The sequence below is a fragment of the Fusarium verticillioides genome, chromosome 2 (genome assembly GCF_000149555.1).
Source record: "Fusarium verticillioides 7600 chromosome 2, whole genome shotgun sequence".
In the NCBI taxonomy this organism is placed as follows: Eukaryota; Fungi; Ascomycota; class Sordariomycetes; order Hypocreales; family Nectriaceae; genus Fusarium; species Fusarium verticillioides.
The window spans coordinates 3688172-3713685 of NC_031676.1; the positions used below are offsets into that span (position 1 = coordinate 3688172).

The window sequence follows — 25514 nt, forward strand, 5'->3', positions numbered from 1 at the left end:
CCAAAGGTTTATACTCTTTCCCAGTTTATAACCCCGGCATATTGTTATCGGGATTGGTACAATCTCACCATAAAATATCAAGCCTCTTGTCTTGAATATTTCTTGAACCCCCGAGAGCAGCTGACGGTTGTGTCTGGTTTTGCTCATCATGACCTCTACACCTCAAGCCCATACCTACACATTTTAGAGTTCAGCCTCTGTAAATCTACTTCGAATTCAGGTCAATCAAATGGAAGCGATGAAGACGACATCAATCACATGACCCAGCACCTTTAGCCTTTTGGTATACAAAGCATTCTAGCTCCCGATTGCTCCACAACTCGTCACCCGAAGATGGAAAACTTTTGAACCGCATTGTTGTTGACTTTTGATCTTAGTCAGAGGCTATTTGATCTTCCTTCTGGTTCCTAACAAAACAAACCTCTTCCTCTTTTGTGCATCACGTTCAGCCTTATCCCCGGCGTTGATCATCGAACTGAATCACATACCAACCTGAACATCCCGATCCTGACCGAGGCGCTGCGCTCACGGTTATTTATTCCTCGCCGCCAAAAATTCTTCGCCCCGCTCTTTTCTCTTCCCTTCTTTGACAATGTTGGACCAAATGGCGAACGAAATCAAACTCATCTCGGGGAGCTCCCACCCGGAGATCAGTGCCAAGGTCGCCAGTCGGTATGTTATCCTCATTTTGCGCTCCTCCTCCAATCTCTGGCGGTGACGCTGCGCCTGTAAATGAGGGTACGAGTAGCTGATATATCTCAGACTCGGTATTGATATCGCAAACACTATGAGCTTGAACTACTCCAACCGAGAGACTAGTGTTTCAATCGGAGAGTCTGTCCGTGACGAGGATGTGTTTATCCTTCAGTCCACTGCTCCTGGAGATGTCAACGATGGCCTCATGGAGTTGCTCATCATGATTCATGCTTGTCGAACTGCCTCGGCCAGACGGATCACTGCTGTTATTCCCAGCTTTCCTTATGCGCGACAGGACAAGAAGGACAAGTCACGAGCTCCCATCAGTGCTAAGCTCATTGCAAACATGCTCCAGGTTTCTGGTTGCGTACGTGTTTCACTAACATGATGTTTGACAACCTACTGATCGTGACTCAGAATCATGTTATTACAATGGATCTCCACGCCTCGCAAATTCAGGGTTTCTTCAACGTCCCCGTGGACAACCTCTACGCTGAACCTTCCGTGCTTCGCTGGATTCGCGAGAACCTCAGTGTCGACAACTGTGTCATCGTTTCTCCCGATGCTGGTGGAGCCAAGCGTGCGACATCTCTTGCTGACCGCCTGAACACCGGTTTCGCCCTCATCCACAAGGAGCGACCCCGACCTAACGTTGTTGGCCGCATGGTTCTTGTCGGTGATGTCAGTGACAAGGTCGCCATTCTTGTTGACGACATGGCCGACACCTGTGGCACTGTAAGCTATGCGTAACCTCTTGTAAGTGACACAGGCTAACGCCATTCTAGCTCGCCAAGGCTGCTGCCACCGTCAATGAGCACGGCGCCAGGGAGGTGTATGCGATTGTTACTCACGGTATTCTGAGTGGTAAGGCCATCGATACCATTAACAACTCATGCCTCTCTGGTCTCGTTGTCACCAACAGTAAGTAACCCGGCATGTGCATCTCAAGGACCTTTGCTAACCTTTTCCAGCTGTTCCCTGTAAGCTCTAAATCCGGCTTTGTGCATGCGATTATGCGCGTGTTGCGTGTTCACGCAGTTTGCTAACTTCAATAGTGGGTGACAAGATTGAGCGATGCCCCAAGCTCAAGGTCATTGATGTCTCCGGAACACTTGCCGAGGTACGTTGCATCACATCCGTTGGTGCATCGTAATACTGACCAAACACCTAGGCTATTCGACGAACTCACAACGGAGAATCCGTGTCTTACCTCTTCAATAACGTCCCCGTTTAAAGTCTTAGATACTAGAAAGCAAGGTGAAAAAAAACAAGGTTATGGAGTTGGTAGGTTCGGTCGTTTCAATGAAGCCGCAGTTGCGAACTAACAGCCAGCAAGCGGCGTCCTTCTATTAGAACTGAGGCTTGGGCCAAGTCGGATTTTCAGTCATTTGGGTAAAACTTCCAAAACCCACAAAAAGAGGTTTACTAGACTATATGTTGCACGAATTCGCTAGAAGCTGGATCCTATGTTCAGATGATGCATGTGCGATGTTGGCTCCGCGCACATGTAGTTCTGTTCCGCACGAACTTGGATTGATCGCAGGTTTCCTTCTGTTCAATCATTTAGTAGTACGTATGAGTTGAGTTTTAGTATTCAATCGATCCATCGGCTTGAATCATACTGAGTAAAGAACTACAAGTAAAGAATCTGAAGATTTAGCTATTTAAGGGTTCTTGCGGGATGCTTCACGAGCCTACTAGTGTCTTGGGACAGAGTTATTTTGAGGCGATAGATATGGCAGGTTATCCGTGTTGACGAGGAAGTCCAATTGTAAGCCTTAGCTATATCAACGTATCATGCCCTCACAGCAAGACAGCTGCTTCACTTTCGTGAGCAATCCCGCCCGTCCCAGGTATTCATATATGTATTAGGCATTCGATTATAGTGGAAATAAGGGATCAGTAATTGATATAATAATATCATATACCATTGCTACAAGTTCACGTATTACCAGTGACCTCCCAGCGAGATAGTAGCTACCTCACTTCACTTCCCGAGTATCCCCTCCTGTCCTGACATTCGCCGAGCTGCACGCTCAGCACGAATCTCATCTTGTTTATCAATACTCCACAATTTGGACTGCTGCTTCTGACTTCTTGCAGCTCTCCTCTCTTTTTTCTTGGCTGCTTTGACTTCGGGATCTACTCGATGTGGGATTGGCTCAGTGGAAATCATCCTCAGGGTGCTAATCATGGCATGACCTTGATTATCGTAGCCCCCAGCCGCTAGAAGGAGTGAAGCTCTCAATGTGAAGTTTGCGTCATTCCCACCACTATGCAACTTATTGAAAGGGCAACCAAGAGCAGTCAATACTTCCCGTAAGGAACAACCTGCACCCCCAAAACTTCATTAGTGATACTAGCAGGATAAGAGAATAACAAACCATAAGCAAATAAACAAGTTCTACAAGATTCTGAAGAAGTCATGATAAAGGTGCATCTTTGCATGATTACAAGGGTCGCTCTTCCAAGGCCCCACGTGAACAGCAGGCGGTGAATAATTCTGCCGCCTCATCTACAAGGGACACATCACTGCCTACGAGCATCAACGCGGCGCAAGGAGAGATACATCATCGAACAACAAAAGAATTCAGGCTCTTCAGCTGCATGGACCTGCAGAGAATCCACATGCTCTGTTCTGAGCCGAGAACTCGCGCGGATTGCTCAAGATGACGACGCAACTCCTTGCCACGGAGCTGGCCAATCTTATCCAAGAGAGCAAGAGGAAACACAATGATTTGCGACAAGTGAGCCGCTTCATTCATCAATGTGAAGAGTATTAGCTTATGATGAATACAGGCCGCGGAGAAATCGTTAGAAGAGCTGAAGAACTTGAGAAATCCTTCCGAACAAACAGCGCCTGAAGGTCCGCAAGCTACCCCCTGTTAGTCCATGGAAGCTATATCTGACTCGAGACAGAGCTATCTCAAAAGCCCAACTTTGTCAACCCATTCATCATCGCATGTGGTACCAAGAATGCCAAGTTTACCGCCATCGCTATTGTCTGTCTTCAGCGTCTCATCGTTGCGCAAGCTCTTCCACGTTCAAAGCTGAACCAAGTGCTCGAGGCCTTGATGCAAGCCACCTCAGCTGGTCTGGATGTGCAGCTCAAGATCTTGCAAGCGCTGCCCTCACTTGTTCAAAATTATGCATCAGATCTTAAAGGAAACTTGTTGGTGACGACACTCAACATTTGCTTTACTCTCCAAAGTAGCAAAAATGCCATTGTGAACCATACTTCAGCAGCGACGCTACAGCAACTGGTCGTGTCTGTGTTTGACAAAGTTGTCGCTGAAGACAAGAAAGCAGGCGATGCGCCTACGGCAAATGATGCTGAATATTCTGAGAACCATCCTGCAGCTACCGATGCCTACCGTATTTTCAACGATCTGTGCCTTATGACCGAGAACCAGCGGCCAGAATTCATCCGCGTTTCGGGGCTTCCACAGACTTTCGGCCTGGAACTCATTGAATCCGTCATCACAAATCATGCCACCGTCTTCAGTAACCACCCCGAGCAGGCTCAGATTCTACGAAGCAGAGTAATGCCGCTCCTCATTGGGGCTTTAAAGGGGAAACCGAACTTCGCAACCACAGTACGCCTGGTGCGCATTCTGTACACTATGCTGCGTAGGCACATCGGCATATTGCCATCGGAATGCGGCGAGGCGCTGACTGTTCTCACGCAAATTCTTGATCAAGATGAAACTGTGTGGAAGAGAGCGCTGTGCATGGAGGTTTTCCGTGGAATTTTTGCGGACCATGCCTTGCTCAGACGAATTTACGCCATGTTCGATGCTAAAGAAGGAGAGAGGGATGTCCTTAAGCCCTTGATCGCTACCTTCGTGCGCTTAAGCACAGAAAAGCCTGCTGTAATTGGACTGGGCCATTCATCGTCACTCCCTACAACTAGCTCAAGCACAAATGGCTCTTCTGAGCAAGCCATTGCTGAAGCAAGTGGTATGACAGGTCTCATGACAGGGCCAGTTGGTGCAGAGACAACAACAACAGGTATCAGCACCCAATTCAGCTCAGTCCGAGTTCCTTGTATCGATCAGCTCGATAAGACGGAGGCTCCTAGTATACCAGAGTCGTATCTCTACAGCCTGGTGTTAGCTTGTATATCGTCTGTATCTGACGGTCTAGCCAAGTTCATACTGCCTCTTACAGTCCCAAATGAGACAAGAAATCGGAAGCGAACTTCTCGACAAGAATTTGGTCGGGATTCACCTGCACCGCCGTCTGAGCAAGAGAGTACTCCGCCCAGAGGGAAGATGGAAAGGTCGGCATCCTTTAAGAAGAACCCAGTTCCGCTGAACCCCCTTTCCTTAGAGGATCACCCTCTCCATTCTGAAGTCAAGATCTGTGCTACAATTGTCGAGGAGTGCTGGCCTGCGATACTTGCGACCTGTTCTACCTTCTTATATGCTGCACTCGATTCCGAATATTATCATGGGCTAGTCCGTGCCTTCCAACGATTTGCTCATGTGGCTGGACTGTTACAGTTATCGACTCCTCGGGATGCTTTCCTTACAACTTTGGGCAAAGCTGCCGTCCCACCTAATGTCCTCACAGCTTGTGTCAATGCCGGCCAACCTCGACCACAAACACCAAGCACACCAACTGATGGCAGTCTCTTTAGCAATGCCCGGGGTCTTCTGAGCGTGGATAGCCTGACGCCCACCACCCCTACAGCCGACAAAGGACGGCAGGCCTCATTTGATGTTTCTGTCGCTTCTTTGAATACTCGAAACTTGCTATGCCTTCGGGCACTGCTGAACTTGGGCATAGCGCTTGGTCCAACTTTGGCAGGAGCTTGGAGTATCATTCTGGAGACACTTCAACAGGCCGACTTTGTCCTTTTCGTAAGCGGAAAATCTCCTGGCAGGACACCAACCATGAACCGAGGACCCGATGCAGGTGGTGACAGCGAAGCTGCAACGTTGATGGCCAACTTCGGCTCCGAGGTTCGTGCGGTTGAAACAGCGGCATCCAGACTAATCGAGAGCACGGTTGACTTTCCCAATGAGTCATTCCTGAAAGTGGTAGCGGCTGTCTGTAGTTTGCTGACACAGAAGCCTGTTGAGCAGCCTGAGACCACCACTCAGCCGCAGTCACCCTCTGATGGTCAACAGCTCAAGGCTCCCGTCGTACAGGGCCGTAGGTTTTCTGGCCAGCAGATGAGTTCTGGGTCAACTCAAGAAGACCAATTCGCACTCGCTAAGCTTGGTGAACTTGCCACAATAAACATCGAGAGATTATTGGAGTACAGTCCAGAAGAATCTGGTTGGGTCGTGTTGACTAATGAGCTGATTGACACTCTCACCTCTTCGTCTATGAACTCATCTGTCAGAACCAGGGCAGCAGACATTCTTGTGAAACTGGTTCTAGAAGCTGCCAATGTCACATCTTCCCTGCCTGAGGAGGCTCGTGGTGAGATTCAGCTCCGGTTCTTTGAGGCCCTCCGTAGGTCGCTCGCGCCCCTCCTGAAAGGTGACCGAGAGGTTTCTCTTGCCAGCCATTCGACAGATATCGATATCCACAAAATCATCCTCGATGGTCTTCAAAGCATCATTGAGGGCAATGGAGAAACATTGGTCAAGGGCTGGGACATAGCCTTTGAGATTATTGGCACCATATTTATTACCAGGGAGTTCGATCCAGCTTACCGCCGTGGCTCAGTGGCCAATCCCATTCTTCTAGACACCCGATCAGCAAGACTTATCAGGTCTTCTTTCAACTCTCTCCAACTCATCTGCTCAGACTTTCTTGCGTCGCTACCAAACTCATGCTTCTTGATCCTGGTCGACAATCTATACAAGTTCTGCTCACAAGATGATGATCTCAATATTGCTTTGACTGTAAGTTGCCTATAGTCTTATGAGGGTAATTATACTAATTCTTCTCAGACGGTAACGTTCTTCTGGGTGCTGTCAGACTTCCTCTCAGCGAAGAATGAGTCTCTCGCCATCACTGCAGACATGATGCAAAACACTGAGCTTCCTGATCTGGAAAAGATGGCAGCTGATCATGGTCACAAGAGCTCTGATGCAGCATTGTGGATGTTGCTTCTGCTGCGACTGACCAACGTCACCACTGATGACAGGCTTGAGCTTCGCAATAGTGCAATCCAGACTTTGCTCAGGATCTTCGATGCCTACGGTGACCGCCTCAGCCCTGAGTCCTGGTCGATATGTGTCAAGTCCGTTGTCTTTAAGCTCTTGTCATCGATTGAGCAGGAAATCAAAGTTTTACAGTCGGATGAGGAAGAGGATGCTGAGGACAGTGACCGGGCTGAGTGGACTGAGACTGCCGTTGTTGTTCTCAACGGTATCTCCAACCTCCTCGCTAATTACCTTGATATTCTTACAGGCCACCCCTCATTCGATCACCTATGGCAAGAGTTGCTTTCTCATCTCACTACCCTACTCGACTTTCAAGTCCTTGATATTAACACCGCAACCTTCAAAGCGCTTGCTCATATTTTGTCCCAGACGAACACTGAGGGCAAGCCTGTCTTCAGCAAAGCAGCGATCGATATTGCATGGGATTTGTGGGCAAGAGGAGTCCCAACCTCCAAGCCTGTTGATGAAAAGTCTGAAGACAACCAGAATTGTCTCATTGCATATGTATCTGCCTTGACAGAGATCTATCGACTTGTACAGGAAGATCTTGAAGTGAAACGAGTTGGTAGAATTCTGACACTTCTCCGAGAGACTTTGGGCGAAGCCTCAGTTGGCAATTACGTGCAAGATATTGAATATGTGACCCCTTTACAGGCACATATTCTTGAAGCTGTTCAAATGATCCGAACGGATGTTAAGGGAGTGTCATCGGCCATGATTACTCAAGTTGCGGATTTTCTGGTCTTGCCTTTCGTGCAGGCCAACTTCTCAAAGCCAGAACCTAAGCGTACTTACATTGCGCTTTCAAAAGCGAGCATGAAGACACTCGAGAAGCTTATTCTTGAGCACTCGAAGGACGCAGACATCTACCGCAGCAACTCCTTCTCCGAGGCTTTGAAAGCTTTGTGCAAACCCATCGAGTTAAAATACGGTTTCCCTACGACAACGAAATCCACGCAACCATGGAGGCTAGCTACATCTACAGCACTTACCATCCTAGAAGCGACTCTGTCGCAGATCACGAGCCTCGAGCTACCAAACGAAGTTGTCCAGAATATTTGGACCACGATCGTCGCCATCGCTGATGGTATCATGAGCGCGGATTGCAGTGTTGCCCCTCCAGGCACCGACTTCGCAGGCGACGAAGAGTTCGACATTGCATCTTTCCAAAAGCTGCGAGAACTCATTATTCCAGCACTTGGCGCCGCGGCTGTTTCTGAAAAGGCCCGCAAGGCTTATGCTGAGAGCCTTTTCAAGACTTCAGTAATTCATGCTCCATCGCCAGATGAAGAGTCGATCGTTAACGGCACACACGAGAAGGGCTTATCGGCCCTGTATGCTCCCCGTGCAGGGAGAACAGTAGCAGTGTTGCCGACTAAGCGCGTGAAGATGGCTTATGTCTCTTGTGAAGTGCTGTTTGGCTTAGTTGCTGCTAAAGATGAACCAACAATTGTCATTCAACCTCCAATACCCAAATCACCAGATCCAAAGCATAGTCAGTTTGCCGAGTCACCTGTAACTCTTCACACCCGGATTGCCAGTACAGCAGCTCCGTTCCTTATACTTCGGTGTGCGTTGACACTGAGGGCTTATATCGCTGATCAACCTCTACGAGGCAAGATGCCCCAACCTCTGAGCCAGCGGAGGGAATTATTGTGGATTCTGCAGAAGCTTGTCGAGCTGAAGAGTGATGGGAGCGCCATTCCAGAATTGGATAATATTGAGAGTGATGAGAGGAAGCATTTGCTGCGATTATATCCTCTTATTGTACGAGCATCTGGTGTAGTTGGTGACGAGAAGGTTGGTAGCCTATTGAGAGAGGCTTTGGAGGTTGTAGGAGATGAACTGGGTTTTTAGCGATAGACTCTTACTCGGACACGAATATTATGTATTTATTAATTAGACAGCGTTACCTGTAGAAGTAGACAGCCAAATGAATAGCAAACTTGAGTTCCTAAGCCAATCCCGCCTCATGGACGGGTACTCTCTAGAAGCACCCCACCAACCCCACCATCTTCAACGCGGGGCACGAAATTCAGATTCAAAAAATTCAATCTCGACATCAAGACCGAGACACATCGACACAATGGGAAAGTCCTCAAAAGATAAACGCGACGCCTACTACCGACTCGCCAAAGAGCAGGGATGGCGCGCTCGAAGTGCCTTTAAGCTTCTGCAATTGGACGAGGGTAGGCCACCATTAAGACCAAGCAATTCTCTGTAGCTAACACCCTCCTTCAGAATTCGACCTGTTCGCCGATGTCACTCGAGTCGTCGACCTCTGCGCCGCACCCGGAAGTTGGTCACAAGTACTATCCCGCGTATTGATCAAGGGCGAAAAGTTTGGAAGGGCTGCTTGGCAGGATAAGGAAGCCAAATTTCGACAGCAGATGCTGGGAATTCTACCCAAGGACAACGACGGCGAACAAACAACGGAAACAGAGCAGATTCAGGAGGAGAAACAAGAGGCTCCAAAGCCTAGAGAAGATGTCAAGATTGTGTCGATCGATTTGCAACCTATTTCACCACTTGCGGGTATTACAACACTCCGAGCCGATATTACACATCCTGCGACTGTTCCTCTGCTACTCTCAGCTCTTGATCCTTCTTATGATCCCAAGACTGCTGGCACCCAGGCCTCGCACCCGGTTGATCTTGTCCTGAGTGACGGAGCTCCTGACGTGACAGGTCTTCATGACCTCGATATCTACGTCCAGTCTCAACTACTCTTCGCCGCCTTGAACCTGGCCCTCTGTGTCCTCAAGCCCGGCGGCAAGTTCGTCGCCAAGATCTTCCGCGGAAGAAACGTCGATGTTCTCTATGCTCAGCTCAAGATCTTCTTTGAGAAGGTCATCGTCGCCAAGCCCCGCAGCAGTCGCGCAAGCAGTGTGGAAGCTTTCATCGTATGCATCAACTTCCAACCTCCCGCTGGTTTCCGCGCCAGTCTCGAGGAGCCTCTCGGCGTTGGTTCGCGATTGGATGAGATGCTCAAGAAGAAGGGCGATGTCAACATGCAGGATTCGACGATAAAGAATGAGGGTGTCGTGGAAATGGAGGTTTACGACGAGACAACGGAGGATACGGAGAGAAGCACTCGCTGGGTTGCACCGTTTATTGCCTGTGGAGATCTATCCGCCTTTGACTCCGATGCATCATATCAGCTCCCTGAGGACTACGTCTCTCTAGATCCCGTCCAGCCCCCCATTGCTCCCCCGTACAAACGCGCCATTGAGACGCGAGCCGCCATGTCCGGATCACAGCGCTAAACAGATTTTCCAAATTCCCCCACACTCAAAATAAATAACCCAGCAAGAGAGTTCTGAGTAAATGCATCGCTAGATAACAAAAACACAAAAGCAAAAGCAAATCAATGCTTGGGTGTGGGTTTCTCGGCTGGACCGGCCATCTCGAGCATTACTAGCCCTGCTGATGGTCCCTTTTCGAACTCTTGGGCGCCTAACTCCCTTTGATACAGACGAGCTGCGGCTTGGTCGTGCGTCATGAGGAGGAGGCCACGCATGTGCTTCCATTCGTCGACTATCTCTTTGAGAGCCTTCATCAGCCATGATGCTAAGCCTCGCCGCTGGAATTCCTCAAGAACGAATACGTCTGTGAGATAGGCCAACGTTACATAGTCGGTAACTACACGAGCGAAGCCGACCATCTTATGAGGAGAGCCATCTTTGGGTTGAGCGATGCCATTCCCTGTGCCACTGTTAGCAAAGGGAGAACTAGAGATTGGCTGCGATTCGATTGACTTACTCTTCATCTCTTCAGCGGTCTGAGGCGTATAGTACACTGCCAAAGTCAAGCAGTTGTCCAACACTCTTTGGAGTTGTCCTTGAGGCAAGGGGCTGCTCCACCAATTGTCATCGAGAGACTTGTTGAAAGTTTGGGGACACAGATAGGACTTGTCGTTTGTGAGGAAGAAGTTATCACGGTACCAGAACCGGGGAGCACCCTCAGCCTGGTTCAAAGAGTCGTGGGAGCCCATATTGATGAATATACGAGTTAACGATATTGTCTTCAAGTTGCGAGAGTTTGGTGTTTGGTGAGGGTTCCCGAGGGCTTGGGTTGAGTCGGTAGGATACAGAAGATGGTCACACAGCTTGAATCGAGAGCAGACAGGACTTCCGTGTTACTCAATGGGCAAGGATCGTGACAATGATGTAGTCGTCAGCACAAAGGGTGTACGGCTAGCGGCGGCTTCCTTGGCGGGGAAATCAGGGCGTGTGATCGTGAGTTTAGTCAACGATGTTTGACTCGAGAGAAACGGTTGGTTCAACAAAAGGTCATGTGGTGACGGGTAGATAAGATTCGAGGCTTGTGGAGGAAACGACAAAGAATCTGGGGTAGAACAAACAAAGTCAAGGTCTTGCTGATCGAGTCTTCGATGCTTGTGAATGAACAACTCTACGAACTACTATGAAATCATGGCTCCGTGTCATGTCTTGCTGACATCTTATATGCAACCCATAAAGCAAGGCACAGATCGAACGTATCTGTATCTACATTGTTCTTGTAAGGCTAAGACGCCCATTGAATACTAAATCTTGTCATTTTACACCGCGTATTGGTTGGTGGACCTATCAGCTTCAACGCCCTATTGCTCGTCGTGGTGGAACCCCGGGATCTACGGCGGAGGCGGAGGGGGAGGGTGACTACGCCCGTCACGGGAGGTCGGCGGAATTTGAGAGCAGGCGGAATAGGCCAGCTGGCCAGGTTATAGATGGGTAAAGGCGGCCGAGGGAGGCATTGTATAAATAGGCAAGCATATCCGAGATGGACTATATTTTCTACAAGACTAGATCCAGGTTTCTTATCTATATATCTAGAGCATTCCGGCGTACATAGCGGCGCCGGCGAGAGCGAGGAAGGCTCCGGCTGTGGGCATGACGGCACCGGCGGTGGAAACGGTAGAGGCCGGGGTAGCAGCGGCGTCGGTCTCGGAGCTGGAGTCGGAGTGCGAAACGGAGTGAGAATCGGATCCGGATGCGGAGGCAGCAGCGGAACCGGTCTCGGCTCCGGACGAAGCAGAGGGAGTTGCGTGAGTAGCAAGAGTGGTGATAGTCTTTGTGTCCTTGGCCTTATCGGTCGAAGTCTCTTCATCATCCTTGCTCTTAGTCTCAGACTCAGTCTCGGGCTCAGCCTCAGTAGTTGAAGCACTCTCCTCAGTCTCGGTAGTAGGCGCCGCCGTGATAGTAGCAGACTCGCTCACACCATCCTCAGTGCTCGTGGGAGAAGAATCACCAGTCTCCTCAGGAACAGCACCACCGAGAGTCTTGGGGTTGATAAAGAGAGGAGAGTAGGTCGCGGTGCCGACGTAGCCAGGGCATCCGGGAACAGTGGTCTTGGGGGGAGCTCGGCCACCGCCACAGTCGAGAAAGTCGCACAGCTCGCCCGTGTCAGGGACGTACCAGATTCGAGACGCGTACATCCCATTGGCGTTGCTGAGAACCGTGTCGTAGCTGGTGCATCCTGCAAGATCGGTCTTGGCCAGGACTGGGACAGCGGCGATGAGAGCCGCAGTGAGGAACTTGGCGGCCATGATTAACGAGTGTATAGAATTAAATTATCGAGTAGTTGAGTCTTAACGAGTGACTGTGATTAACGAATGAATACTCTATCTTCCCTGTCGTCTCTTTCTTTTCTGTTCAAAGGGGTGAGACAACCCTTTTAAAGCGCAGGTTCAGGCTCAGGCTCAGGCTCAGGCTCAGGCTCAGGCTCTGGCCCTACAAGGCTAGTGACCTATTCCCAGCGTTAATCACCAGCACGGTCCCATCGCCAAGCGAAACAGCGGCCGACTCGGCCCTGAGATGCCGGGAATTAGGGGCTGACAACGAATTGTTGGCCTGGTTTTACTGGAATCGCCCTATAATGTGTGGTTTTAGAGTGGGTGGGCTCATTTCCGTCAGCGATCCCATGTTCGGGAATTTCTGCTTTTGGTTGAGGGATTCTCGCTTCGACTGTCTAGCAGGCCATGCTTAAATAAATGCGATAAAAATGGAAGCGAATGCCTACTTGTTGGTCGCTTATTATACGCTCTCAGGAGTTTTGTTGCTTGGCTCGTAGTTTCTGACTTGAATGTGCTTCAGTTGAGATAACTTTGGAATAACTAGACTGAAACTGAAACCACTAACATCGACCCGTTTGTCTAATCGGGCAGCCTGTGACACGCATCAGTCTTCTGACTTCTGTCATCCTATTCGGCACCAACAAGCTACGTCTATCGTTGAGAATGGGTTTGTTCGTTGTCAATTATTGCATAGACACGGTCGGTATAAGACACCGATGTCTTCATTGGTCTATGAACTTCAAGTTATTCTCGTCTAAAGATAAAACTTGCAGCGACTGTGCCTTTTCATATCAATGTTCTATTAATGGCCTCCAACTTATTCATGATAATATAGGGTCGGTCAGTTTTCATCAAACTCTTGTCTCTGAGTCTAAAGACTGTGATGCCAGAATCCAATCCTCCAACTTGCCGCGCAACTTTTCAATCGCCAACTTACGGTCTTGAACCACTCTCATTCCATAGAGAGTTTAAAAGACGTTGAGCCACGCCTGGTCGACTTGTAGCGAAGAAGAGAACCGATGTGTAGATAAAAGTGAATATCAAAGGGTCTTGACGCAGTAGTTGTTCGTGGGACTGCTTGATGAAATGCTGTAGGAATCTAGTTGCCTCGCCCTCCTTTTCTTCTCTCAAAGCCAAAGATGCTGACGAGACCGAGCTACACCAAGCTGGAACATTGTCCTCGTTCTTGAAGCCACTCTTAGCGCCTCTTGGCCACTTATTGTCATCTGGCGATCCTCTAACGTAAGTATTGAGGAGATGGAAGCGATATCCTTGGGTAAGGAGATCGGCCGGTGGTGTAGATGACACCCCTGGGGCAGAATTATTGAGTGGTTGCAAAAGCTTTCTAGAAGCTCTCGACATTCTCCTCTGGCTGTCTACGATGGTACTCTTTGAGCTTATTGGTATCCATATGACTACTGCCAGTGATGTGCACACATGCCACACTGCGGCTTTTTGTCATGTTCTTCTTGAGGTTCCATTCTGTAAAGCGTAGCTTATACATCTTTTCACTATGTGCTATCGTTAGAGGCGATCATCTACTTACAGTATCCATACTCACGTAGCTCGGAAGCCATACTCATGGCGCATATGTGGCATGAGTCTAGGTAACGACATGTTCCGCTTGATGTATAACTCAGTGATCGTCTCACGATAATGATCCCAATATTTAGCTGATGGGATCGCCAAGCGAACACGAGTAGTACTAGGGGCTTCCATGACGACAACGTGTAAAGGTTGAACGAGTAGTAAACTGTTACGGTTGCCTTATCTAATGTAAAAAGAGTCCCTGCATGGAAGTCTCCCCCTCTTTGACCCAGATGATGAGGCTGAAAATGAGCTGGCGCTGGACACGCACGGGAGGCGTAGGACTCTCAGCTGTACAAAAGGTCTCTGCATTCATATTGACCATAGTGTTATCTAATGTTCGCCTCAGCTCTTGGGTGATTCTCCTATGGACTCGCATCGGCTGGTCCGTATATACTAGGTAGATGATGGGATGAACTTGTAACGTTTAGTTAAGCAGTCATTGTACAAAAATTAAATCGAAAGAAACAAACGAATACACCATCTTTTATCTACTATACATCAACTATCCTTGCTCAAGCCTCATGTATAACGTCAATTGTCGTGTGTCTTGGTTGATACATGATGCATGCAATGTTGGCAACCTAAAGTCAATGAGCCAATCAGCACATCTCATGACAGGCAACATCAACAACGATTCAATATTTCATCTAAGAAATATATCTTGGAACAAGGTAGGTTGAGCCACAGGCAGAATTCATCTTCGTTGCCTACTCCACGATCCAATCACATCTCCCGGCGAGTGACGCAAACTCACATTGGAGAAGCAACCTACAGATAATCCTTGCATCCATACGGATACTCAACTCCCCTCCAACATTTAAGCTTATCCACAACCACCATATCATGAGACTTCTCAGACCAACACCACGCCTCTCTTCTATATTCTCTTCAAAATCAAAATCAGAAACTTCGAATTTTCGCTTCTTTACAGCAATGGCTCCTCACAACGACGTAGGCGCCTTTCACGAAGCTCTCCGCTCAAGTAGGCGCATCCTGGCGCTCTGTGGAGCTGGTCTCTCAGCATCATCTGGCCTACCTACTTTCCGAGGCGCTGGCGGTCTTTGGCGAAACCATGATGCTACGTCTTTGGCTACCATGAGCGCTTTCAAGAATGATCCGGGTCTTGTGTGGTTGTTCTATAACTATAGGCGCCATATGTGCTTGCGTGCGGAACCCAATCCAGCGCATTATGCTCTTGCGGCACTGGCTGAGAAGAACAAGGACTTTTTGTGTCTGACACAAAACGTCGACAGTATGGATTCCCCCCTTTGCATTATATCCTAGTTACTAACATCCTCAGATCTTTCTCAGCAAGCGGGCCATCCACAGGATCAACTCCGTACTCTACATGGCTCTCTCTTCGACATCAAGTGCACCAACTGCGATTGGATTCAACGAGGCAACCATGATGATCCTTTCTGTCCCGCCCTCGCACCAGCTTCAGTCGATGTAGAGCCAGGCAAACCGTTTCCTCTTCTTGACGCCTCGCAGCCTCTAGACCCAATCTCGCCAGACGACATTCCCAAGTGCCCTCAGTGCAAGACGGGCTTTCAAAGACCGGGTGTTGTGTGGTTTGGTGAAAATCTGGACCAAGTTATGATGATGGGTATCACGAACTGGCTTCTCAAGGACAAAGTGGTGAGTTGAACTCGACGTTGATCAATTTTTAGAAAGTTGACTAATTATATACAGGACTTGATGCTTGTCATTGGCACCTCAGCTCAAGTTTACCCTGCTGCTGGCTACATCGATAAAGCCAAACGTAAAGGCGCACGTATCGCGGTTATCAATCCTGAGGCTGAGAATGAGGAAGAGATGTACAAGGTCAAGCCTGGTGATTTTGCATTTGGCAAGGATGCTGCAGAGTATCTGCCTATACTCTTGGAGCCTGTCATTGGCAAGCTTGAGGCGGACAAGAAGTGAAGGTCTTTGCTAGAAATCTAGTCTCAAAACAATACAAGAGAAGAACAGGCTAAGATGTTTTGTTATCTTGATTGGCTTCATTGTAAAACTTAACTGGCGAGCAGATGAACCCGTATGGTTGATAGGTACATGCTGCAATATGAGGGTTTTATTATGAATGCATCTTTATATTTGACTGGAACTCCTATTCCCCAGGTGTCAAATGCATAAACATGTTATTTGTGGTATTCTACAAGATACTATGATTTCTATTGACGACGTTCACACTTATACTACACTTTAGGCAGCATTTGAGTCATGCTCGAGTTCTTAAAAATACATCTCTATTGAGCACACCCCTTCCTCGTTCCTTTTCTTTAATTCCATTTTCGTCCAAGTTGGACTTTGATACAGACGGGACAGGACAAGTGATATGTGACGCCGGTCGACTTACACCAAAAACACACAACCCCCGCTGAAAGGTGACGTACCTACCACTAGGTATAGGTAACAAACATCACCCCTCCATCCACCATCCAAGTCTTTCAACACCAAATCTTTCTCCTCCACCAACCAAAGGCCACGAGCCTCAAAAAACCACCGCCAAAATGCAGGGCTTCAACATGGGCCGCTACGTCCCGCCAGACGTAGAAGGCACCACATCCGGCAACCGTCTTCACAATAAACACCCCCTCGGCGCACGCGCCTCAAAACCCGGCTCCCTCACCGTCCGCTTCGAGCTCCCCTTCGCCGTCTGGTGCAACACCTGTCCTAAGCCCACAATAATCGGCCAGGGCGTTCGCTTCAACGCCGCGAAGCGCCGCGTGGGGAGTTACTTCTCAACGCCGATTTGGAGTTTCAAGTTTCGTCATGCGGACTGCGGAGGCGAGATTGAGATTCGCACAGATCCGAAGAACACGGCGTATGTGGTTACGGAGGGCGGTGCGAAGAGGGATACGGGGGAGGATGTACAGCGCGAAGGGGATGCGGTCATCATGACGGATCAGGAGAGGGAGGCGTTAAGAAACAATGCATTCTCGAGTTTGGAAAAGACTATTGAGGATAGGGAGCAGCTGAAGCGCGCGACACTACGGATAGACGATCTTATGGAGGCATCTGCGAAGCATTGGGATGATCCATATACGCAGAATCAGAAGCTACGGAAGGCATTTAGAGCAGGGCGAAAAGAGCGAGAGCGCGATGCGGCAGCTACAGGGGCTCTTCAAGATCGCATGAGTCTTGGCATAGATCTTGTTCCCGGGACAGAGGAGGATGCTCGCCGTGCGGCTCTTGTTGACTTTAGACCTGTGGTTGATGATGGCAGAGATCGAGCATTGTCTAAACCCTTGTTTCAAACTGAAGGGAGCAAGAAGAAACCACTGGACTCGAAGAGCGGAAGCAAGTTGAAGGCTGATAAGGAGGTTTCAAAACGTAAAGATGCGCTGGTGTCGGAACTTATGGGCAATACTCGGGCCTCCAAGGATCCTTTCCTGATCGACAAACGACATGAGACGAAAGGACCGGCTAGACTGCCAGGTGTGAAGCGGAAGAGATCACCACAAGAAACAGAGTCGCGGAATCTGGAGCCACCATCCAAGGCGCAGGCGCCCGCTTCGCCAGCAGGCCTGGTTGACTACGACTCCGACTAAGCATTTCACTATAGGCGCTGGCTTTTTAGAATAATTATAGATATGATACCCGGGCTCAACCCAATTTATTGATTTAATATTCAAATCCTGTCCTTCTGCTGTGCATCTTTGGCAGAGAGCGAAAAGCCAACCATCGCGTCCAGACTGCTTTCGAGGTCCTGACGTCCAGTCCCATCACCAGCAATCATGACATCCAGTTGGGGCTGTTTCGTTCGACCGCCCTCCGATGAGCACAAGCGAAGCTTTGTGTGCAACATGTGTCAAACTAATGCCAAGAAACAAATTCGATCCGAGTCCAAGCCTGCGCGAGGTTACTGCAACTCCGTCCAATGATAGCCCTAATCCGTGCCTCGGTCCCATGACGCCATATGTGAATCGAAACGCTCGCCCAAGTGAATGCGCTTGTAGACGGGCTTATACATCGTCCATCTGTCCTGCAGGCTCTTCATCGTCGTCTCCGAAACTGGCCACTGAGGAGAGTTCGTCATCGTCTTCGCTTTCGGCTCCGGCTTCGTCTGCTGCATCCTTGGAGGCATATTTCTGGACGTATTCTACTATCATGAGCAGTTTGTCTGTTTCAAGGACCCATGCACACGCACCTTTGACCTTGGCATCATAGCTCTTTGGTTCTCGAATCAATAAGGCCGCTGCCTCGCCGTTGAGGGGGTCGGTAGGGTTGGGGTATCGCAGGAGTTGAGGAAGGAAAACCTCGAAAATGTTGATCATGTCGAACATGGGCGACCAAGTCTGGTTAATAACATCGAGACAAACCGAACCGGACCTGAACCATTAGCCATAGTTCAAATCAGACTGAGGTATAGATTTCGTACAGCTCGTCGATGTTTGGGTGAAAGATTCGGTTGACGAAGCCAATGCTAGGGGACTTGTAAGGGTAGGTGTCGGGAAGTTCGACATGAACCTTCCACATTCCGCCCTCAAATGGAGCTTCGTAATGTCAGTTATTGGTCGGACGTTGCGCTTCGGTAAACATACTCTCAGCTGGTCCTTTGAAGCGAACAAAGAATTCTTGCCTAAAAGGATCGGTCAGGAAATAGGCTGGAGTCGGTGAAAGTGGAATTGGAAGCTTACACTGTTTCATGTTAGCAAAGTGGACGTTAGAGTTGTAGCGAAAGTCTTACTGTTGTCATTAACAAGTGTAACTTCGTAGTCACTCATAAGCCTATTGGTGTCAGTGTCATCGTAGAAACAGTGGCTTATATTGAGTTCCATACATCCTGTAATCGTGTTAGCAATACCGCAAGCGAGAGGGCAGAGATGACAGCGCACTTCATGACCTTGTTGAAGATTAATATTAGTCACATTCCGTCACAGTTTCTGGAAGGCAGTGGAACTCACATCAGTCTCGATTCTGCGGCGTGGGCTACTCATGATGGCGGTTGATGTTGTTTCCGAATGTGGGGTTATGAAGGTATCCAAAGAGCTCCGGGGCCGGCGCGATAGGCGATACTCGAGAGGAAGACGTGAAAAAGAGGCAGAGGAGCTGAGCTGAAGTTTGCGTGAGAAATGGGGTGCAGTTGAAAAGAGGTTGGATGGGAGAAGCTCAAATATACTAGAGGCAGGTGAAGATGAAGTCGAGTCAAGCAAGCGCTAGGTATATCCTTCCCGGGATGCCAAGTCACGAGGATATGATGTGTACGAGCGTGATAAGCCGCTGCAAACGCAACACGGCAGGTGCCGGCTGCTCCCTCAGGGTGTTAGTGTTATCGATAAGGCACTAAGCTGCCGCAATGGGGAGATCGACATAGCACGTCACGAGCATGCGCATGACATGGACAGCATGAAGCAATGAATCGAGACTGAAACGATGCAGCTCATCAGTTGAGTCATCCTTTTTCTCCGAATCAAGTTTTTAGAGGCCTCAATTCCAATATGAAGGTGGCACATTCTGAGTTAAGCTTTGGGCTTGTTTCTTGTGGTGCAGTTATGAGATGCTGAGCCTCTGCTTGACAGTCAGTTTCCCAAACGGTTCATAGGTACTTGTGTTTATAAGCATTGAATATTGTTAATTGAAGTTATCTAGTTCCTATTTAGGTGGGTATATTCGGGACAAAGCGAATGGCGATGGTTGATTAGCATCAGCAACTGAGTGCCAACATCACCATGCATATTCGTAGCGACACAAGCCAAAGAGAGAGTTGTAGGACCGGCCGGAACCATTATGACGGCGGTAACCTAGGAATAACATAAAGCGGCTTTACACAAAGTCGCTGCGGTTGGGAAAAGATTACATGACAAGACATGCATATAGATACTTGCCGGGTTACTACTTCTAATGGATATTATGGTCCCTCGGCTCGCATACGTATTCGGATATTCTGTCATCACAACTTCATGAGACCCCCTCCATTTCCAAATCCTCGGTACAAGTACCCAGCCAGCCTCAACCAAAGCCGTTACACTTCCCCCACTAGACTACACCTCCATCTCGGCACAGCCAGTAACAACCTCGGCTCCCGAATACATTCGATGACTTTTTGTAACTTTCCGTAACCTCAGTATTTGGAGTTGATAATTGTATTCCAATAAAGTTTGGGGTATAATGCAGTAGCTGACAACATACATGTATATCAAATGGCGGCTCAACATCAACAGATCTTCGGTCATTCGGGCCATTCGCATGCCCTGAAAGGACTAGCCTAAATTAAGTTTCACTTCGAGAACCCCAAAAAGTTACTGCGTGGGGCGCAGACCAGGGGTGCTGAGAAAAAACACCAAGATACTCAAATATACAACGTAGGGTTCATCATGGTTCAAACATGAATAAAACCTTTGCTTTCCCCGAATTTCTGACCAGATCGCAACTCTAACTGTCATAAACGAAACAGAACTAGCCAAGATACTTCTTTCATAATTTTTCCCCTTTCAAAAAGGATCACTATAGACTTCTCGAGCCACTGTCTCTGTCGGTCTGAGATCTGCCTGCAAGTACCTCAAGTTTCTGTCACTCCCAGCTTGACTTGACAAAGCACGCGACACCTTATCTTCACCTCAACCCACTCCGCTAGCACTCTCCTTCACTCCTATCTCCTGTCCTTCCTCATGTCATCTCTTATCAACCCTGCCATGAGGCCATGTGCCTCTCTCCTATCCCGTGCGTCCGTCCCATCCACTCGGCCGGCATCCCGGACCCTCGGCCGAGCCGTTCGGCCCCTCATCATCGGAGGTGCGGCGCAGACCCGGTACAGCTCTCACTCTCCCATGGGTGCCCCTCCGGCCGTTCAACGCAAGAAGGTCACTGTCGGAACGCTTCGTTCCATGCACCGAAAGGGTGATCCCATCACCGTCATGACAGCTCATGACTTCCCCAGTGGTCATGTCGCTGACCATGCCGGTATGGACGTCATCCTTGTGGGAGACAGTCTCGCCATGGTAGCGCTTGGTATGGAGGATACAAGTGAGATTATCCTGGAAGAGATGCTTTTACATTGTCGGTCTGTTGCGAGAGCGACAAAGTCGGCTTTCACTGTAAGACCCCTGTCTTTTTATATGCAAGTAATAAACTAATCCCAGTAGGTTGGAGATCTACCCATGGGCACATATGAGATCAGTCCTGACCAGGCTCTTGCTACTGCTATCCGTTTCATCAAGGAAGGACGTGTCCAGGGTGTCAAGCTTGAAGGTGGTAAGGAGATGGCCCCTACTATCAAGAAGATTACCACCGCTGGCATTCCTGTTCTTGGTCACATTGGCTTGACCCCCCAACGACAAAATGCACTTGGTGGCTTCCGCGTCCAGGGCAAGACAAGCAGTGGTGCGATGAGCATTCTTGAAGATGCCCTTGCTCTTCAAGAAGCTGGTTGCTTCGCCATGGTTGTTGAGGCAGTTCCTGCTGAGGTGGCCGCGCTCATCACTGAAAAGCTCTCCGTTCCCACTATCGGTATTGGTGCCGGCAACGGTACCTCAGGCCAAGTCCTGGTACAAGTTGACATGATTGGAAATTTCCCTCCTGGTCGATTCCTTCCCAAATTTGTCAAGAAATACGGCGATGTCTGGGGCGAGAGCTTGAGAGCCATCGAGGCGTATCGGGATGAAGTCAAGTCGCGCCAATATCCTGCTCCTGAGCACACATACCCCATTTCGGCGGAGGAACTTGAGAGCTTTACTAAAGCGGTGAAGGATTCCTAGAGAAAAGATGATGATACCCCAGAAGTATTTGCACGATGTTTTGGAGAGGCAAGCCTGTCGAATTCGTGTGTCGTAGCGCAGTCATAGAGGTCGCATAGCTCGGAGTTTGGGTTGAGTAGATGTCATAGCCTTTTGTATATCCAGATAGAAGAATTCAGCCTTTTAGCATCATCCAAAAGCGGGCGTCAGTGAGTAGGCTACTACAAGTTGACCGTGGGCGTTTTTAAAGCACTAGATGTGTCAGTTTCCGTAACTTCACATACTGGTAATCCATCGTAGGCTTTGTGATAGGCTACAAAAACTCACCTGGTGTAGGTTGCCTACAACCTCGTCCAAAGACGGCGCAAAGGCACTGTTGACGTACAAAAAGACACTGTCTGTCTCCTTGCATCTGAGCTTCTTCCTGAGATATCTCACGACCTCTTCAAAGCGCCTCGTCGCACTGATCTTGCACACATCTTGAGCCAACGACGGCGCAGATCCCACGGGTTTAAATCGTACCACAACCTTGTCCGCTTTGAAGGTTCCGGCAGTTGCAAGTGCGACGCTCGCATCCCGCGGCAAATCAGCCAGTACCACTGAGGCGGACATAGTGAGTGGTAAGTCTGGAGACGCAGCGCCGTTGCCTGCTCCTTCATTATCGGCGAGAGGCATAGGTGATGCGTTGGAGGGTGATGGAGACGGTGAGGGCACCCATTCTGCTGGTGGGTTGTCTGACATTCTGAAGAATTTGCTATTCTGAGAGCAGGAAGTTCTCGGCTTCGTGAGTGAATGTTGAAATGTGTTAGTGTTGAAAGTAAAGGTAGGCAGTCGTCTCTGTAAGTAACTCAGTTGTGAAACTGTCGCCTAACGCAAGGTTGCTTATGACAGCACAGTGTCACTGCTTAAGCACTGTGCATGATACTGGCTTGTAAGCCTCATCATGACTCCTCAATCAAACACTGCGGTGCCTCCCCCTCTTTGTTTTCTTTCTTTCTTTTGTATTTATTGTTACAAACAAGATATAAATTCTGCTCGGTTTTGATTTCGTTGTATGTACCACACCCGGTCAATAATGATGAGCTGAGATTGTATTGTCTAAACTAGGCACATTCGAAGCCGCTATTTTACATCTTTTCAGTCAGCCATTTCTGAGCAAAGTCTCTATTGTACTGGTTGGCCCTCCAACCCCCAATTTTCATTCGACCCCCTACTCGGTTTGCCTCAGATCCTGACAGAGCTTCTCGTATTCTTCAACTGACCGGGGTGCTGAACGTTCAGTCTCGATGCCCTCCATGATAGCATCCATCATATTGCCTCTGACACTCTCGTACACCATGCTCACCCAGCTACCAATAGTCTTCTTGCCCTCAGTTGGAAGGCCTTTGTGTACATTGTATAGGGGATCATCATCAAGACCACATTGTGTCGGGACTTCCAACTTGGATCGAACCCAAGTATACAGTGGAGCAGTTCCGTCACCTAGTTTGGTAGCTACGTCGACAGAGCGTATCGCCATGTTAGGGTAGAAGATGGAAGAAGCAGTATCCACGACCGCTTTGTGGAACTGGCCACGGAATACAGCAAGACTAGATATCGGACAATCGATCTTCTCGGCAGTCAGGAATTGCGTAACGGGTGCCATTACAGCATCGACGGTGGGTATGATGCGATCCTTCCAGCAACCGATATTGTGGTCAAACCACTCCCGCTCGATGACGGCGAAAACAGCCTCACTGATTCTCTCGATAGCGGCATCGTCGAGGCCAAAAGCATGGAAAGGTCCATTCTCCATTTTGTTTAGCAGCTCTTTTTCGCGGAGTGTGTCTAAGAAAAGTCGATGTGTCGCCCGAAGCTCGACTGCTTGGCATGAAACGTAGATGTGACAAGCACACATATGCGTGACAAGATCAGCAGCCTCCATGGTTCGTCGAGCTGAAAGCAGAGCGAGCGAATTGATCCCCTGGTTATGCATCTCCGCGGACATGACGTGAGACGAGACTGGGTGGGCTAGGGCAGCTAACTCGGACATGTATGCAGACATGTTTACATCGATGCCCTTCATGGTGAAATTCTCCTTATCACTAATGTTGAGGTTGGCTTCGAGGCCATTGTTAGTCGAGGGGTTGATCATCTCGCTGACCTGAGAGAAGAGCATGCGCCCAATCATCTGAAGAGCAAGCCGTGTCTTGTCCATGGCAGAAGTTACAACAACTGCCTGGAAGTTTCCTCCTGAGTATACATCACCAACCACTTTTCCATCTTTCTCTGATGCATCGATCAAGGGGTTGTCGGACGTCGAATTTAGTTCCACCGAGATCTGTCTCTGGGCGAGAAGTAAGTCCTCTAGATAAGGACCAATCCATTGAGGACTTGTGCGAGTAGAATATCGATCTTGCCAAAGACCATCACCAGTTCTCTTGCGTTCATCTAATCCAACGACGAATTCCGAACCTTTGAGAAAGCTTCTTATGTTGGCAGCGGCTTCAATTTGGCCAGGGTGTGGTCGTACAGCATGGATAAAAGGGGTAGTCCACTCAACATTGCCGCCCATGGCCTCGGATGCAAATGCTGTCAATAACTGAGCAAGCACAGCCAGCTGTTGTGCATCATGGAGGATTAGACTTGCAACGGATACAGATGGAGCAGTTCCATTGATGAGACCGAGAGCTTCTTTTGGTCCAAGACCGCTTGGCGAGAGACCACTAGCCCGTAGAGCTTCATCTGAAGGCATCACCTTGGCCGATGACCCTTTACCAACTTGAACAAACACATCCGGGTTTCCAGTGACCGCTCCAGCGATGTAAGATAAAGGCATAAGATCGCCAGACGCTGAAATCGTACCTCGAATAGGAACCAGAGGGGTGATATCGCGGTGAAGCAGGTTAATCAATCTCTCCAATACTTCCAGCCTAACAGCGCTTTGTCCACGCATATTCTGGTTCGCTCGAGTAAGTATAGCTCCTCGAACCCATTCAGGGGGCATGACGTGAGGCGGCTCTCTCTCGGAATTGCTGCCGGGATTCGTGTCAGCAGAAGTGATAATGGCACTCTGCGTATGTTGAAGAGAGCCGATTTGGTTCTCCAACCAATCGTCAGTTCGAACATCTGCACTGCCTCCAAAACCTGTATTGACACCATATACTACGTATTTGTGTGACAGATACTCAGCTAGTGCGTCAACACTGAGAGCGATGCGGCGCGCGAGCTCCTCGTCTTTGCTGATCTCAGGCTTGATACCATGGCGAGCGACTGCGACGAGAGAAGCAATGTCGAGATTGTCGCCATTAAGAATGATCTTCTCTTTGCCGTTCTTCAAGTCTCGCAGTCGTTTCCAGATATCCAGTGTTGACTCGGCATGCCCCGAGGTTTTGAGGTTCATCGTGAGGTATGCTCAAGTTGGTGCCAACAAAGCTTGAGGAGTGTTGGCAGCGAGTGAAAGTGAGATCCAATGGTCGCACAAAGCTTTTCTGGTACGATATGTCACCTCCTAGTTAAGTTTTCTCCAGCTCTGATGTTGTCAGTGAAAGTGATTCACTCAAGTAAGCGACGACGTCCATACCTATATAAGTCAGAAGACCAAGGTACTACTAGTTCAGTCCTCTGGCCTTGTACTCTTCACCTCCAATTTCTCTTTCTGATTCCTTCTCTCACTTGAGATGCACCGATTGCGGCCTTGGAGTCAAAGATTTCGAGTAAATGAGTCCAAGTGTCACACAGTTTAGACTTGTCCAAGCTTGGCAGGTCCAATTCGAACATGTGATAGAGGTCCTCGTGGGCTTACACTGGAAGGCTTTTCGCTTGTAACAATGAGAATTGCAAAAGAGGAAACTTAAATGTGGTCTCAGCCGA

The 25514-nt window shown here is 49.0% G+C and overlaps 12 protein-coding genes across 19 annotated transcripts; 6 read left to right on the forward strand and 6 right to left on the reverse strand.

Annotated features, from left to right (window-relative positions):
* Window positions 1-173: 173 nt before the first annotated feature.
* FVEG_03808 (ribose-phosphate pyrophosphokinase 3) lies at window positions 174-2633 on the forward strand. 2 transcript variants are annotated; one of them, XM_018891464.1, is made up of 8 exons: window positions 174-672; window positions 763-1063; window positions 1114-1431; window positions 1482-1617; window positions 1668-1676; window positions 1752-1816; window positions 1868-1980; window positions 2033-2633. In XM_018891464.1, exons 1-7 carry the CDS (start codon window positions 593-595, stop codon window positions 1928-1930), a joined length of 972 nt encoding a protein of 323 aa, XP_018747976.1. In that variant the 5' UTR covers window positions 174-592; the 3' UTR covers window positions 1931-1980; window positions 2033-2633. The 2 variants fall into 2 exon arrangements, with proteins under 2 accessions (XP_018747976.1, XP_018747975.1); XM_018891463.1 differs by having other exon boundaries at window positions 1868-2633.
* A 609-nt stretch (window positions 2634-3242) lies between these two features.
* Window positions 3243-8784, forward strand: FVEG_03807 (hypothetical protein). The gene is made up of 4 exons (XM_018891462.1): window positions 3243-3443; window positions 3496-3562; window positions 3616-6557; window positions 6606-8784. The coding sequence occupies exons 1-4, from the start codon at window positions 3366-3368 to the stop codon at window positions 8676-8678; spliced, it is 5160 nt and encodes a 1719-aa protein (XP_018747974.1). The 5' UTR covers window positions 3243-3365; the 3' UTR covers window positions 8679-8784.
* A 49-nt stretch (window positions 8785-8833) lies between these two features.
* Window positions 8834-11243, forward strand: FVEG_03806 (23S rRNA (-2'-O)-methyltransferase). The gene is made up of 2 exons (XM_018891461.1): window positions 8834-9010; window positions 9063-11243. The coding sequence occupies exons 1-2, from the start codon at window positions 8908-8910 to the stop codon at window positions 10085-10087; spliced, it is 1128 nt and encodes a 375-aa protein (XP_018747972.1). The 5' UTR covers window positions 8834-8907; the 3' UTR covers window positions 10088-11243.
* Window positions 9916-11227, reverse strand: FVEG_03805 (hypothetical protein). Its single transcript, XM_018891460.1, has 2 exons — window positions 10584-11227; window positions 9916-10526 (listed from the first exon to the last, which is right to left on the reverse strand). Exons 1-2 carry the CDS (start codon window positions 10813-10815, stop codon window positions 10189-10191), a joined length of 570 nt encoding a protein of 189 aa, XP_018747973.1. The 5' UTR covers window positions 10816-11227; the 3' UTR covers window positions 9916-10188.
* On the reverse strand, window positions 11242-12534 carry FVEG_03804 (hypothetical protein). The gene has a single exon (XM_018891459.1). The coding sequence runs from the start codon at window positions 12367-12369 to the stop codon at window positions 11653-11655; it is 717 nt and encodes a 238-aa protein (XP_018747971.1). The 5' UTR covers window positions 12370-12534; the 3' UTR covers window positions 11242-11652.
* Window positions 12535-13741: 1207 nt separating this feature from the next.
* On the reverse strand, window positions 13742-14115 carry FVEG_15339 (hypothetical protein; the record flags this gene model as incomplete). Its single annotated transcript, XM_018904460.1, has 2 exons — window positions 13742-13907; window positions 13958-14115. 2 exons carry the CDS (start codon window positions 14113-14115, stop codon window positions 13742-13744), a joined length of 324 nt encoding a protein of 107 aa, XP_018747970.1.
* A 545-nt stretch (window positions 14116-14660) lies between these two features.
* On the forward strand, window positions 14661-16088 carry FVEG_03803 (hypothetical protein; the record flags this gene model as incomplete). 2 transcript variants are annotated; one of them, XM_018891458.1, is made up of 4 exons in its annotated part: window positions 15098-15151; window positions 15208-15238; window positions 15287-15624; window positions 15679-15959. In XM_018891458.1, 4 exons carry the CDS (start codon window positions 15098-15100, stop codon window positions 15907-15909), a joined length of 654 nt encoding a protein of 217 aa, XP_018747969.1. In that variant the 3' UTR covers window positions 15910-15959. The 2 variants fall into 2 exon arrangements, with proteins under 2 accessions (XP_018747968.1, XP_018747969.1); XM_018891457.1 differs by having other exon boundaries at window positions 14661-15238; window positions 15679-16088.
* Window positions 16089-16424: 336 nt separating this feature from the next.
* Window positions 16425-17795, forward strand: FVEG_03802 (hypothetical protein). The gene has a single exon (XM_018891456.1). The coding sequence runs from the start codon at window positions 16497-16499 to the stop codon at window positions 17535-17537; it is 1041 nt and encodes a 346-aa protein (XP_018747967.1). The 5' UTR covers window positions 16425-16496; the 3' UTR covers window positions 17538-17795.
* Window positions 17299-19173, reverse strand: FVEG_03801 (ubiquitin-conjugating enzyme E2 H). 6 transcript variants are annotated; one of them, XM_018891455.1, is made up of 7 exons: window positions 18894-19173; window positions 18825-18832; window positions 18677-18772; window positions 18531-18627; window positions 18368-18482; window positions 18137-18318; window positions 17299-18088 (listed from the first exon to the last, which is right to left on the reverse strand). In XM_018891455.1, exons 3-7 carry the CDS (start codon window positions 18683-18685, stop codon window positions 17952-17954), a joined length of 540 nt encoding a protein of 179 aa, XP_018747966.1. In that variant the 5' UTR covers window positions 18686-18772; window positions 18825-18832; window positions 18894-19173; the 3' UTR covers window positions 17299-17951. The 6 variants fall into 6 exon arrangements, with proteins under 6 accessions (XP_018747966.1, XP_018747965.1, XP_018747963.1 ...); XM_018891454.1 differs by having other exon boundaries at window positions 18677-18717; window positions 18770-18832; XM_018891452.1 differs by having other exon boundaries at window positions 17299-18318.
* Window positions 19174-19976: 803 nt separating this feature from the next.
* Window positions 19977-21868, forward strand: FVEG_03800 (3-methyl-2-oxobutanoate hydroxymethyltransferase). The gene is made up of 2 exons (XM_018891449.1): window positions 19977-21023; window positions 21072-21868. Exons 1-2 carry the CDS (start codon window positions 20598-20600, stop codon window positions 21681-21683), a joined length of 1038 nt encoding a protein of 345 aa, XP_018747960.1. The 5' UTR covers window positions 19977-20597; the 3' UTR covers window positions 21684-21868.
* FVEG_03799 (autophagy-like protein 12) lies at window positions 20286-22496 on the reverse strand. The gene is made up of 2 exons (XM_018891448.1): window positions 21990-22496; window positions 20286-21914 (listed from the first exon to the last, which is right to left on the reverse strand). Exons 1-2 carry the CDS (start codon window positions 22401-22403, stop codon window positions 21852-21854), a joined length of 477 nt encoding a protein of 158 aa, XP_018747959.1. The 5' UTR covers window positions 22404-22496; the 3' UTR covers window positions 20286-21851.
* Window positions 22497-22695: 199 nt separating this feature from the next.
* FVEG_03798 (phenylalanine ammonia-lyase) lies at window positions 22696-25476 on the reverse strand. Its single transcript, XM_018891447.1, has 2 exons — window positions 25225-25476; window positions 22696-25173 (listed from the first exon to the last, which is right to left on the reverse strand). Exon 2 carries the CDS (start codon window positions 25042-25044, stop codon window positions 22873-22875), a length of 2172 nt encoding a protein of 723 aa, XP_018747958.1. The 5' UTR covers window positions 25045-25173; window positions 25225-25476; the 3' UTR covers window positions 22696-22872.
* Window positions 25477-25514: the final 38 nt, after the last annotated feature.